This window comes from Vulpes vulpes, chromosome 4 (assembly GCF_048418805.1).
Source record: "Vulpes vulpes isolate BD-2025 chromosome 4, VulVul3, whole genome shotgun sequence".
Taxonomy (NCBI): Eukaryota; Metazoa; Chordata; class Mammalia; order Carnivora; family Canidae; genus Vulpes; species Vulpes vulpes.
This window is the reverse complement of record NC_132783.1, coordinates 62,059,545-62,074,634: the sequence shown is the minus strand read 5'-3', so window position 1 is coordinate 62,074,634 and position 15,090 is coordinate 62,059,545. Positions and strand designations below refer to the sequence as shown.

General features: G+C 35.9%; 1 protein-coding gene across 3 annotated transcripts in view; it reads left to right on the top strand.

Moving 5' to 3' along the window:
- Window positions 1-15,090, top strand: part of RYR2 (ryanodine receptor 2) — a 721,805-nt gene that overhangs the window by 430,336 nt on the left and 276,379 nt on the right. For all 3 annotated transcript variants that reach the window (XM_072755910.1, XM_072755909.1, XM_072755907.1), the window contains one exon: window positions 14,574-14,733. In XM_072755910.1, coding sequence (XP_072612011.1) covers window positions 14,574-14,733 — 160 coding nt within the window. The remainder of the gene's footprint in view (window positions 1-14,573; window positions 14,734-15,090) is intronic.

Below are 15,090 nucleotides of genomic sequence, written 5' to 3'. Positions count from 1 at the left end.
TTTGAAATGACACTTCTTGTTAATTTTGAGTGTCACTAATAAAAGTATATCCAGAGTGATTAGGTATGTGCCATCATCTATTGAGAAACTATATATGAACATTGATAACATATTTTTGCATCATTTTGTTTTTTTCTTTAAATTGTGTTTCTAATCCATTTCCTTCACAAAATGTTACACTACTAAAATATATTTTGAGTGATCACCCTGTCATACTTCTTTATAACCAAATGTAAATATCAATTGGATTTTTTTGTTTGTTTTTTGTGATCATAGTAAATGTTGAAATTTTTCTTTTGAGCAATTATAATTATTTTTGGTATTCAAGTATTCAACATAAATTCATTTTTTGATAAAAATCGGTGTAAAAAAGTAAGATTTTATTGGAAATAGTGCATAATGAAATGGATTCAGTTATTCTTTTTCCATTTATATCATATATCCATGTATAAATATTTATTCATAAAAAAGAGACAAGTTCTGGGTCATTTGCATCATTTGTTGACATAAGTAATTTTTTCTTAAAAATAATTCAAAGAAAAATATCTGTTGAAAGAAAGAAAAAATATCAGTTCAGTGAACCAAAACTTTGTAGTCGTTCATCCTCAGAAAGCATGTTTATTTTTTTTTTATTTTTATTTTTTATTATTATTTTTTTTATTTATGATAGTCACAGAGAGAGAGAGAGAGGCAGAGACACAGGCAGAGGGAGAAGCAGGCTCCATGCACCGGGAGCCTGATGTGGGATTCGATCCCGGGTCTCCAGGATCGCGCCCTGGGCCAAAGGCAGGCGCCAAACCGCTGCGCCACCCAGGGATCCCAGAAAGCATGTTTAATGACCACTCACTCATGTGCTTCCTTGTTCAGTTTATTTTTAAAGCAAAAAATTAGAAACCATCTTACTTGGAAAATAATTTCTTATCCTCTTATTGAAGTCACTCACTGTTTTTTGGTAATTATATATCATAAGGCATTATTAAGATGACAAACAACAAAAACTAGTAGTTATATCTGTACTTTCACTTAAAGATACTGTACTTGCAACTTGATGTATGCAAGGATACAAAGATGGAAATGTTAATTTCAGATTACCTTTGCCAGCATAATATATTTAAGAAATTATTATTATTACATGCTATGTAAATGTGTGTGTGTATCTTGTCAAAACTTTGGGGCAAAGTAGTCAATCTGAAAAGTAGGAAAAAAAACTGTGATTCCAACTGTACAACATTCTGGAAGAGGCAACACTGTGGAGTCAGTAAAAATATTAGTGGTTGCCAGGGGTTGGGAGGTAGGAAGAGATGAAAAGGCAGAGCACAGAGGATTTTTAGGGCAGTGAGAGTATTTTGTATGACACTATAATGACTATCTAATGTCATTATACATTTATCTAAACCCATGGAATGTACAACACAATGTAAACTCTGGGCTTTGGATGATAATGGTGTCTCAATGAAGGTTCATCAGTTGTAACAAATGTACCACTTGCTTGAAGAATGTTGATAATAGGGAAAAGCTGTGTGGAGGCAGGAAAGTCTCTGTATCTTCCTCTCAGTTCTGCTGTAAATATAAAACTGCTCCAGCAAATAGTTTTAAAAAACAAAACAAAACAAAAACCTCCTGGGGCCAGAATTTAGCTTATTCAATTCATTGAATTCATTTGCAGTAAAACCTAATTGATAAAGCCAGTTTTCACTGTTTAATCAATTTAAACAAAATTTGTCAGAAAAAGTCAGGCTTTTTTTTTTTTTTCTGTTGAAATAGGGGTTAATATATGTTTCTATAGCCGTCTCAATTCTGGTCTCTAAATCTAAGATAAATAGAAACCAATCGATTAATTAATGAATACATAGGACACAAGGTTTGCAATAAATTAGTCTTGTTGAGGAATGAATTAAAGTCCTCTGCCTTCATAATTTTTTACTGATGGCTTTTCTTTATGTTGCTTTTAGTAGTTCTGCATTATTTGAAAATAGTTGGGGGAAATAGACAGATATCATTAAATGAAAACTCTTCACACCTGCTGGCAGTCTATACTACATCTAAATTTTCCATGAGACCATTTTATTATTTTTTGGCAAAAATTAAGAAATTTGATAATAACAAAAACTGATATGGATGCAGATCCACACAAGTCTAAAAGGTTTGAGTGTTTTTACAATCATTTTTAAACCTATTTGGCATCATTGTATAAAAGTAAACATTTGCACATCTTGTTACCCAGTGGTCTCACTCCTAGAGATAAACCCTAGAAAAAGTCCACACCAACAAACATGAAAGCTCTTGTTTTTAGAAATATTTGTAATAGCATAAAAATAAGGGAGAGGAATAGGAGAAATATTATTCATTAGGAAGATGGATTAAGTTGGATGTAATAACATTATAAAAATATGGATTTTAGTCATAAATGGCAACGTAGATGAAACTAAAAAATAATGTTGAGGATGAATAAAAATATATCCCACAAGGCTAAAATATACCACTATTTTTTAAGACTGAAAAACAAGCAAAACATATTTATATAGATTTATATTTATATGTACATATGTATATGTTTATGTGTATATATGAGGAGTACACATATATAGTGGTGTTAATAATATTCTAATTCTCAGCATGGTGGTGGATTAATGGTACCAGAGGGGAGGCGGGTGGGGGGAATGGGTTAATTAGGTAATGGGGATTAAGGATTGCACTTGTGATGAGCACCGGGTGGTGTATGGAAGTATTGAATCACTATATTGTACACCTGAAACTAAATATTACACTGTATGTTAATTGGGATTTAAATAAAATTTAAAAAGAAGTTAGAACATAGAAATATTGAAAATAATGAGAACATGATGTATCCAAGCAACATGGCTCAAAAGGAGACTGTAGTTTCCTTCTTATCCGTTGTCCTGTATAAGACAAAATAGCTCTGAAAGCAAAATTAAGAGAAGGTCACTGTACAAAGTTTAAAAAACAAAATGAAACAACCCAAGCATTATGCTATAACAACTCATGTATGCACCAAGTAAAATAGCTTCAAAAAGTCAAAATATTAATAGATTTTTCTGAAATAAATAGACAAATATACAGTTATAGTGATAATTCATAACATAACTCTCAGAAACTGCTGTGTGTAATGTTAGTGAAGATTAATAAAAGTTTAAACCCCTGTAAAGTAAAATAGTGGCATATGTAGAATACTATACAGAAGTGACATATGTAAAATTTAGCATCTATGACATGAGGACATTGACAACATAAAGATCACATTCACTCAATCACAAGGAGTAACAGCAACAACCAAAAAATTCTATATAAAGTAACGACATTTAGAAACATCAAAGTGTAGTTTGAAATAACTAGTGGATCAAATGTATCATCATGAAAATTTTAAAAACATAAGAATGGAAAAGGAAAAGGCTATCAAAACATATGAATTGCTCATATAAAGCAATGCTTGGAAGAAAGCATATGTTCATAAGCAGGAAGAATAAAACCTCTGGAAAGATTGATAAAGGAAAAAAGATTTCTTTTTGCAATTTTAATGATATTTCAGTAGAACTAGCAAAATGTATAAATTTATGCCAGAGTTTCCTAAGTTAAATGATATGGATGTTGTGTAGACCAATACCAAAATTGAGTCAAGAAGGAAGAAAATGTTATTAGAGTTACAGTTATTAAAGGAAATGCCTTAGTTTAAAATTATCCCAGTGCATTTAGAACTATTTTATAAAATGTTTTACTTATAAGCATATGAACTCTTAGGAAGCAGTAGTCTGAGAAAACCTTCTTAACCTGATAAAAGGCCAACAACAACCAATCTATAAGATAAAGCCCAAAAGTTTTTCCTTTAGGATTCAGGAATGAGATAGTGTAAGTCACTAGTACCTGATATATTCACACAGCCAATGCAATGAGACAAGAAAAACATATGAGTTTTGGAAAGGAAGAAAACAAACTGTCATCAACAGCAGGTAATATTACATGGAAAACTCAGACGCATCTATAGAGTTATTTGTTAGCAATAAATTCAGTAATATTGCTGCATCTTTTAAAATACCATTGAGATATCATGTACAAATGTAAAAAGAAATAAATCTTTAATATCTAATACAGATGAAAAATCTAGTAATAAATCTAATAGAAGAAGAATAGACCTCTGTGACTATGTACTCAATAGAGACCAGGCTTTATTTATTACAATGCCCCTAGTTTCTAAAATGCCTACTACATGAGTGACATCAGCAACATGACTCAGAAGACGTTCCTCCTTTTTATCCCCCTTTTTAATCAACAAATTAGACATCCATACATAAACAAGAGCATCTTTGTGGAGGTTTCCAGATTTTGCACCTTACTCCAAGGGACCCAAGCAGAATCTTACCACTGCAGATCTTAGGAGACAGTTTCCAGAAACTGTGGAACCTGTGTAGTGGGTGAAACTGGCTGGACCCCTGTTGTGGCTGTTGGGCAAGAATCAGGTGAGTGCTGAACTGAGCAGGCACTCACCAACCACAGAGGACTTGCAGAAATCCAGTCTTCCAAAAGGCAGATGCCAACACATTGTTGAAGAAAAAAGAAAAAGGAAAAAGGAAAATATGAGTTTATTTTAAGTGAAAGTAGTATGAGAAACTTTCTAGGCACTGCCCTACCTCCAAAAAGGAGGCTTTTGGAGCTGATTTATCAGTACAGGTAACCTCTCCTGTAGACAGACAAAGAGGCAGATGGGGAGAGAGGATTCAGCTTCCTCAGTTGGCAGGATGCAGCGAGAGAAACCCATTTCTGCCCACCAGCACCCAGAGTACTAAGATGGGATCTTTGTCATGGGAGCTTAGTGAGGATTTGGGGAAAGAGGTAGATAAGAATTTCAGTCTTGAATCTGCTCAGCAGAAAATCCAGCCACAGGCCTTTGATAATGACATGTCCTATCCCATCTTCCTACCAAATCCGTGGACATCCCCAACATTTAACCAAGTGTTAAACCCATACTTCCCCCTACTCTTCCCACTAGCTGTGTGTGTGCTCCTGAATTTATCCAGAAAGGCAAGCCTGAGGAGATGGGGAACATGCCCAGAAAACAGGCCACACTTCGTGGGCAAAGGAAAAACTACAAACTTGAAATTAGCAAACCCTCTTGAGATTTAAAAAAAAAAAAAGAGGTCTCTAATAACTTGCCTAGCCAACTATAAGAACTAGAGAAGACAGCTAATTATGAGGCTCTTGGCTACTTCAAATACAAAAGCAAAAATACATACCTGAAAGTAACATGAAAAATCAAGGAAATATGGCATCACAAGAAGAAAATAATTCTCAGCAACCAAGCTCAAAGGCAAAGAACATTATAACCCAATAAAGAATTCAAATAGCTATTATGAAGAAATTCAACAAGTTCCAAGAAAACTCAGGCAATCCAATGAAATCAGGAATAAAGTTAATGAACAGAAGGAGCTCTTTATCAAAATGATTGCTATTCTAAAAAGGAACTGAATGGAAATACTGGACCTGAAGAATTCAGTGAATGGGATGAAGAATATAGAGGTGAACATCTGTCTCAGGGAAAATCAGGTGGAGGAAGAATAGTGGCTTGGAGGATACAAATATAGAATTAATACAGTTAAGAGGACTGGAAACTAAGTTTAAAGAGTGAACAAAGCCTTAAAAAACTCTGAGTCTGTCAGAAAAGTAAATATCTGAATGATTAGGCCCTAGAAGGAGAAGGGGAGGAGAAGGGGATGAGTTTATTTAAAGAAATATTAGCCAACAACTTCCCAAACCAGGAGAAAGACTTGGACGTTCAAGTCCATGAAGCTAACAGCATACCCTGTTATCTCAGTGTAAAAAGACCTTCTTCAAGACACAATTTAGGGGATCCCTGGGTGGCGCAGCGGTTTGGCGCCTGCCTTTGGCCCAGGGCGCGATCCTGGAGACCCGAGATCGAATCCCACGTCAGGCTCCCGGTGCATGGAGCCTGCTTCTCCCTCTGCCTGTGTCTCTGCCTCTCTCTCTCTCTCTCTCTCTGTGACTATCATTAAAAAAAAAAAAAGACACAATTTAATGAAACTGTCAAAAATCAACCATAAAGAATCTCGAAGCCAGGGACAAAAGGAAGGAACTGACAAAGGAACTGCATTAGGTCATCAGATTTCTTAACAGAAATTCTGACAGACCAGGAGAGAGTGGAATAATGTATTTAAAGTGTTGAAATATAAAAATTGCCAGCCAAGAATACTCTGTCTGGCAAAGTTATCCTTTAGATGTGAAAGAGAAATAAAGACTTTCCTAGACAAAAGCTGAGGGAGTTCACTGCCTCTAGACCTGCCTTACAAGAAACGCTGAAAGGAATTCTTCAAGCTGAATTGGCAAGATGCTAAACCAGGAATATAGCAGCATATGAAAGCTCACAGCACATTGGAAATGGGGAAAAATCAAATAATCAGACTTAATGAAATGAAATTCTATGTTCGGATGGTGTGTTAACCATGCAACTCCAATATGGAAGTCAAAGTAGAAGAGTAATAGGAAGTATAGCTCCTCGGGTGCCTAGGTGGCTCAGTCAGGTTGAGTGTCTGATTCTTGGTATCAGCTCAGGTCATGATCTCAGGGCTGTGAGATCAAGTGCCACACTGGCCTCCCCACTCTGTGTGGAGTCTGCTTGGGATTCTCTCTCTGCCGCTCCCCACACTCACGTGCTCTTTCTAAATAAAAATATTTTTAAAAACTTATACTCTAAATCATTAATGAATGCATGACCCAAAAAGAGGTAAATTGTAATATCAATAATATGTGAGAGGGCAGAAGAGGAGCCTTTAATAGATGTTTGAAGATACTACCATCAGCCTAAAATGGAATGTTTCATCTATAAGATATTTTATGTAAATTTACAAGGTAACCACAAAGCAGACCCCTAGAGTGGATCTGCAAAAGACAAAGGGAAACAGAGTGTACCTCCATGGAGTATAATCAGTGTACAAAAGTTGGCATAAACAGAGGGGGGAGGGGAATGCATTGGAAATACAGAAGGACCAGACAGCAATGAATGAGATGGCATTACTAAGTTCCTACATATCGAATTAACTCAAAATGTACATGGATTATATTTCCCAATCAAAAGGCACAGTGTGACTGGATAGGAAAAAAACCCTGCATACTGCCTACAAGAGCCCCATTTCAGATTTAAGGATACTTGTACACTCAAAGTGTTGTTTGAATTATGTTCTGCATTTCCTGTTTGAAAATAGACTATTTGAGTACAGTTTTTTCTTATGTATAATACATATCATTTCATTAAAAATCCTTAAGCACTTTTATGGAATGTGTGATTCTTTGTAGTTCTTTTCTCCCTTTCTTCTTATTCTTCCTCAACACAAATAAGCAGGCAATTGAAGAGTGTAACCTATTATCATCAATTTATAAATTCACAAACCTCCCCACATTTATTGTAAAGTTCTTGAACCACTGCATAGTTTGATGAACACAAAGTCCATTTACTATAGGGACAAAGAAAAAATGCAGCAGAAAGAATTCTCTCTGAGAGCTTGTGATCACCAATTTCTAATATGCCTGAGTAATTGAGATTTAAAAACAAAACTATAGATTTAAATGAAAAGAAAATCCTTGTCTGAATGCCAGTGCCATTTCTTAAAACTTTTCTTTAGCACTTATCTATGTTACTAAGTCATCACAGAACATAATAGTGTTCTGTGGTTGCTTGTACATATCACTGGGAAATAAAATGGTTGAATTATGAATTAGTAGTGTTTAGAATTGTCTGAGAGGTCTTTAAATCCAGTGATAAATTCCCTCTGTACCCTTCTTACTATTAATGCTATGAAGGCCGGGTAGTGATGGGTTGTAGAGGGGTTAAGTGGGGATATTGGGGCACCTAATGGCTAAGAATGATATTCTCAATGCATATACATATATATAAATGAGTTTCTGAGATGAAGGCTTTGGATGCTTGAATGTGTAGGCCCGTGAGATGTGTGTGTGTGTGTGTGTGTTTGTGTATACACACACATATATACACACTGTTTATATAGACATATGTACTAAATTCAATTTATGTAAATATTTACCTAAGTAAAAGATAGTGTTACAAATACAGTTGGTTTTTTTCTTTAATGATGAAGTACTGTGATTAAAAGGCAAAAAAAAAAAAAAAAAAAAAAAAACAGGTTTATACACTCCGTTTATGTGGAATGAGTAAATTTCACAAACCATAAATTTAAAAATGTACTAATATATAATGTTTTTATTTTCTCTGATCAACCCTAATGGACTTTGCACTAGAATAAAGCTTAGTGTTAGAAACTTAATCCTAGGGCAGCCTGGGTGGCCCAGCAGTTTAGTGCTGCCTTCAGCCGGGGGTGTGATCCTGGAGACCCGGGATCGAGTCCCACATCAGGCTCCCTGCATGGAGCCTGCTTCTCCCTCTGCCTCTCTCTCTCTCTCTCTCTCTCTCTCTCTGTCATGAATAAATAAATAAAATCTTTAAAAAAAATTAAAGAAACTTAATCCTAGACTGTTCAGTGCAATCTTTTGAAATTGATGTTTTCAGTATTCTCACCTTTAAGTTGTGATTCAAATGTCCTCTTGTCAAAGCAATCTTTCCTAACCTCTGTAAGATTATTTCCCCATTTAATAAAAAATTAAAATACAATAAAATTGCTCCCAATTTAAAATTTTACCTTTCCCCATGCCTCTTTTCTACTTTTTCCCCTCACACCCCACAGCACTTACATCTTCTAACATAGTATTGTTCTATATTTACTTTGTTTATTGCCTGATTCTGCATCAGAACATAATTCTGTAGACTTTTTTGTTCATGTTATTGTATGATCTATCATTAGTTCCTAGAATAGGGCCTAATACATTCTACCACTGAATGAATATTTGTTGTTGAATTTGAATTCACTGTCTACCTCCCTCTTACCACTGGGGCTACCTGTATTTGGGACATCTACCTGATGAGGAGGAGACATTGGATCCACAGTATACCTATTTGATTTTGCTGTCATGACTGAATTATGTCCAAAAAAACTGGAGCTGGACAGAAGTTAAAGCCATAAAGGCAAATTTTATTCAAGAACTGTTGTAATAGGGGAAAAGAGACCTCTGTATCAAACTGGACTCCATTCTGAATCCAGCAAGTACAAGTAGGGATTCATAGCCAAGAAGGTTGGGGACAGTGGATAGAAGGTTACTAATAGGAGACATCAAGGAGGAGGGAGATTCTGCAAAACCAGCTTGATAGGATTCTTGCTGAAGGCTGACCTACCTGGTGATAAGATATCCAGAGTGGGAAGTGGGAAATGTGATCAGATACCAAGGGTGGAGGATTTTCATTAAACTGATCCAGTAGGATTCTTGCTAAAATGGAACTAATTGGAACAAGGACACAGTCCAAGATCAGAGTGTGTCTGAAAGAGGGCTCAGAAACATGACTCTAGTTGGTCAGAGGAAAGTGCCTTTGTCAATTATCTTCATTCATCGCTGCTGGCATCTCATGGGGTGCCTGTTTTCACCACTGGTCTTTGGTGATGAGTCTACACAGTCGGTTCCTTCTTCTCATTTGTATGAGTACTCCAGGTCACTGCTCTTCTTTTAGCTCTCTTTAAGACTATGTAGAGAGTGCCAGAAACCTAACAATACCCTCTCCAGCAATTTGGGGATTGTAGTTTGTTAGTGGAGGGAATGGGGACGGCTGTCTATCAGCCTAGACTTGGTTGGCTGCCACTTCTATTTTTCTGAAGTTGTTCTCTGCAAGGAAGGGCTTGTTTGTGGGAGATTCATCAGTATGCTCTGGGAAGCAAGACAGAAGTTCACCTTGGCCCTGGGAATCTACCTTGTCTCTTCCTGGGTAAGTGTTGGGGAGCTCCAGCTTCCTGCTATGCTCTCAAATCTCTCTGGGCAGGAGAAGGAATTTTTATCTGGTTTTCCTTAGGTCTCAATGCATCTGAGCCTTGCTTTTTTGATATTCAAAAGCATAATTTTTAATATCAAAATGGCTTTTATCTAAAAGACCATTGTCTCTGCAGAGAATCTTCAAAGCCTATTTTAAAAATCCAAAAGCCAAGAGTGGCTTTCTTTGGTCTCTCTCTTGAGATGACCCCTTCTTGCTGCATTGGATACCTTGTGGTTTTGTTTCAAAGGAGCTGTAGGGTAGCAGAAAACCTTGAAGTAAAAAGAAATTGATAAAAAAGGAATTGGGTGGGGCAAGGGAGGCCTTCCAGGCATATCATCATATTATATTTACTTAAAAACAAAAAAGTGAAACAGTAGAAAAAATATATCCCTTGTCTGATTCCTTTCTCATTTCTACATTGAACTGAATTTCCCTGTATTTGTTTTTGGTCAAGGTTTTTGAATTATCTCTCTCTTCTGTCTGTGGAAATGTCAGCCCAGTATGCATTTTTTAATAGATGTGCTTCCAGCAAAACTTGTCCTTAATATCTCTGGTGTGCAGCCATCTGAGATTTTCCCATTTGTTCCAGGGAACTTGAAGGGCTGATTTGGTTTTGGAATTTACACCTAACATCCACTGAACTTGGACATAATCTTTTCATGTTTACTGCACATCTTTCACAGCATAATGACTTCCAAGCTTCATTTAACCTGATTGCTGCTAAACAAGTCAGTTTGAGAGGTGGGAAAGGCTAGAAAAAATGGCTTTCCTGCCTAGCGGTTTTGGTGTTCTGCCCTGTTTTTTGTTACACCACTTTAATTGCCCCTTTAGTGATATTATATTGAACATGTTGTTTCAAAGGCTCATTTAGAATACCTGCTTAGGAAAAATGGTGGGAACGAGGTACGAAACGAAATTGCTACTCAACATGACAGCTCATCAGTGGAGCCAAGCGCTATCAATTTTTTGTTTACATCTTTGGTAATTTGATGCAGATAAAGCTGGCAGTTTGCCAGTTATGTTTTATTTTTCTAGGCAAAAATGTATTTTAAAAAAGAAACTGAAGCCCTGTATATTTAGCTTATTAATCTTAGTGTTTTATTTTAATTCTGGACTATATGCTACATCAAAATAAATTGAGAGCCAGTAACTGCAAAGGAATTTTGATGCCTTGGAAAGTGAGTATATTGATTGTATTTATTTAGTTCCATATATATTTCTCATAAGCTAAGCTTCAGGATGATTGATGGAATGGGAACTTTACATATTCAAGGAAAGGAAGTTGAAAGGATACCTAGTGAACAGATAGATTGCAGGAAAAAGAGATCTAGTCACTGATTCTAGTAGAATTTTCCCAGAAAGCTCAAGGAGGTAGTAAGTAACACATTGATGTTTTTAACATGAGCTATATGTATTTGGTGCTAATATAATTCCTAATGATAGGACTTTTCCCTATGATTTGGGCTATGAAATTGTACTTCCCAAGAATTGGTACAGCAGTCTTGCTTTTCTTTTCAATTTCTGGAAATTAATCTGAAACTTTACTTAAAACCCCTTAGCTTCCAAGGCTTATGTCAATCACATTTTACTCAAAAGCTTTTCTTTTTGTTCTTTTTTAACCACAAAAATATAATATTTCCTATTAATAGTCGATCTTTACCTCATGAAATTATATTAGTAAGGTGAAATGGACGTTATTTGCCAAAGTTCATTTATGCTCTTTAAAAAAAAATTCTATTTTGATATAATGGATTGACTCTTACTTTGTCAACATGTACTACAAACAGCAAAGAGTTTTATAAATCGTTGTTGATACTGATTCATATTCGTTAGGTATTTGTGATCAAATACAGTAGGTTGGGGTGCCTGGGTGGCTCAGCCAGTGAAGCGTCTGCCTTTGACTCAGGTTGTGATCCCGGGGTCCTGAGGTCAAGCCCCACATCGGGCTCCCTGCTCTGTGAGGAGCCTACTTCTCCCTCTCCCTCCGCCTGCCACTCTCCCTGCTTGTGCACACTCTCTGTCAAGTGAATAAATAAAATCTTTTAAAAAAATACCATAGGTTTAAGTCTATGAATTTCAAGAATATTTGTATTTACTATAGATGATTTGAAATACAACACTATGGAAATAAGGTTCAGGTGAAATGGGAGTTAGTAATTTACTTAATGGGATGGGATTATTAGCCATTTGCAAGAATCACTTGAAACTTCTAATCCTTTCTTGTACAGGGTTATGAAGAAGAGTAAAATGAATTGCTGTCTACATCTGAAAATGAGCATGAACTACATTAATTCTTGTGCTGTTTTAAATCAGCAAATGCAAATATGGGTTTTCATTGTGACCACAGATTAAGGCAACTGTAGTAGATATTCCATGTAGGAAGGGGAAATTTTAAAAAATCAGGAGAAACATATTATGTCTTATATTATCCAGCTTTATACATTAGGAGAACTTATCGATAATGTTTGACTTGGAAGGACCTCGTTCTCATCCTCTACTTCTCAAATATATCCCCTACCCCCACCACCCCATTCCGTATGAGATATTGCTGGGAAATGTACCGTTAGAATTGGTTGCCAGAGAGGATTTTTACTTTTTTCAACATATTTACCATTAATATGGCTTAGGCTCTAAATAATTTTTTCATAGATCAGTTTCAAAACTCTGTCCTGTGTGTCTCCTCTGTGACAGCTGGGAGAGCTCAGGGCCATTGGAAAATTGGAGAAGAAAGAATTGTGTGCTGTTGGGCTACTCCGTGCTGGGCAATTGTGAGGAAGCCAGGACAGGGGAGGATGTCAAGCAGAGATGGGAAGGGGACAGTAGAGAAGATTGAGATCTTTATCATTGCTCTTAAAGCTGCTCTATGCTGCATTCCAGCAATTACATTAAACTTGGAAACTAGACTCTGCTAGCTTGATCATCTGTCGGTGCATTAGAAATGTATTTGGAGCTCTTTCTTGAAGAAAATATTCTCTGAATGAGAACTTGTATATGGGCTGTACTTATAGTTTGTAGATTTATCTATTTATAATCAGAATTCTGTAACATACAATGATTTGTATGAGCAGTTAAAAAAATCCCATGTGGCTTCTTTATTAAGAAAATAAAATAAAGGAAAAATATTGTTAATAACTGAAACATACAGAGTTCTGATTTAAAACAGAACAAAATTTCTCATGTATAAATGTAGCTTGGAATGTAAATTGAATGACATAAGGCCATAATTAGCCATAATTGTTAAAATTGCCAGACTAATCTAATCCCCTTAAACAAAACATTTCTAATACTTTTGTCTATAGATAAATTATTTATAAAATATGAAATGTCTTACAATGAAATAGGAGTAACTAAGGCAATCTCAGCTTTATTCATGCTTAAAAATTATTTATTGCCATAACACATCAATTCATTCAACATATCTTTATTGAATGACTACCAGGAATCAGGCACTATTCCTGGTTTTGTGGATAGCAAGGAACAAAGCAGACAAACTCCCTGCTGTAAAGAAGCTTACCTGGTCATTCTACTAGCCATAGCCCAGAATACTTCAAAGAATAAAGATAACATAGTTTTATTTCCGCATTTTCCCATGTTCTGTTAATTTTTTTTAACTGCGTAATTAGCTGGCAAATTTTCTTTGTACAAAGGAGAATCTTTGAGATGAAGATGCATGTACCTTTATATTAATTTGGTATATAAAGTTAATTCTTTCAAAAGCTATGGATCGAAGGGCTGCTTATCTGCCATGCATGGTTTTGAGTATAATGGCAGTTAGAAAAATGGATTAGAAACAGATCCTGACCTCAAGGCATGGGTGATTATAAGGAGTGTAACAATGACAGGAGAATAGAAGAGAAGCAGCTGTAAAATAGGCTTTGTTCGAATCTCAGTAGTTAAATAGAATGAGTTGACTCTGTGTGTGTGCGGGAGGGGGCGAGGAGCAGAGCAGTACTATTGCTCCAAGTTACATGTTGAAAATTTTGTATTTTCAATTTTATATTTCTTCCAGAAGATAAAAACTTAACACTGTTTTAGTACTTTCTCTCCATTTCAGAGTATGGAAGTAGTCTCTGGTAAGAGTTAGTTAAAATCCAGGCCTTAATAATATTTTAGATGATTATATACCTGGGATATCCTACTTTCTATCTTATCCAGAGGCTCCCTAAATTATATAACTAGGAAAGGCAAGTAGGAAAATAACTTATAAATGCATTAAAGTCTCCCTATGGCATAATGAACAGCTAGTATCTGTAAGGACCCACAGATTTATTAAGCACATAAATATACAAATTAATATAATGTTTAAAAGTTGAAGAAAATGAGAACAGAAAGAGAACTCCATCAGATGTTTCTACTGGTAACCATTATTTTGGTTTGTACTATAAAAAAGCCTCAATAGTTTGGAATTCAGTAAGCCCTTCTCACCTTTTAGAGGTAGGTAAGTTGTCTCATTTTTTGTTTTATTGGCGTAAAATTGAAGACCACGATCATGTGGCCTTTCTACCTAATGAGTTATTAGCTAAACTGAAGGGTTCCCAGCTTGCTGACCAGTGGTAACCACTTTGGTTTAAGGAACACTTAGAAGTAGGTAGGGCCATAAAAAGACTGATACAGGGATTTTTAAGCCTTGACTTTTTTGGAAAGGCCAATTATATACTTCTTTTGTTTTGCTTTGTAGTTACCAGCTGACAAGTGGGTATAAGCCTGCCCCAATGGACCTGAGCTTTATCAAACTCACCCCATCTCAGGAAGCAATGGTGGACAAGTTGGCAGAAAATGCTCATAATGTATGGGCTCGAGATCGAATCCGGCAGGGCTGGACTTACGGCATCCAACAGGTACAGGGGAATGTAGCTTTATGGCCTGGAGGCTGAGATTTACTTAAGTGGTAATCAGCATAATTCCTAACAGGAGAGATTAAATAATGACTGGGTTGAACCTCACATGCATATCTTCATGTATATATATGCTAATGCACCTGTTCTGTGCTGGGCTCAGGAAGTCAGAGGACCATAACCCTGAGTGTGAACAGGAGGTACCAGTGAATTTTAACCAGGACAGTGATTTATAACTTGGTTTTGTGGCATTTCTCTCTCTGAGATGGTATTTAAGGAGAAACTTTTGAAATATGAGAAGATTGAGATAAAATAGTAATAAAAGAGGTCCACGGTTCCTCCTTCGAAACTCCTGGGGCC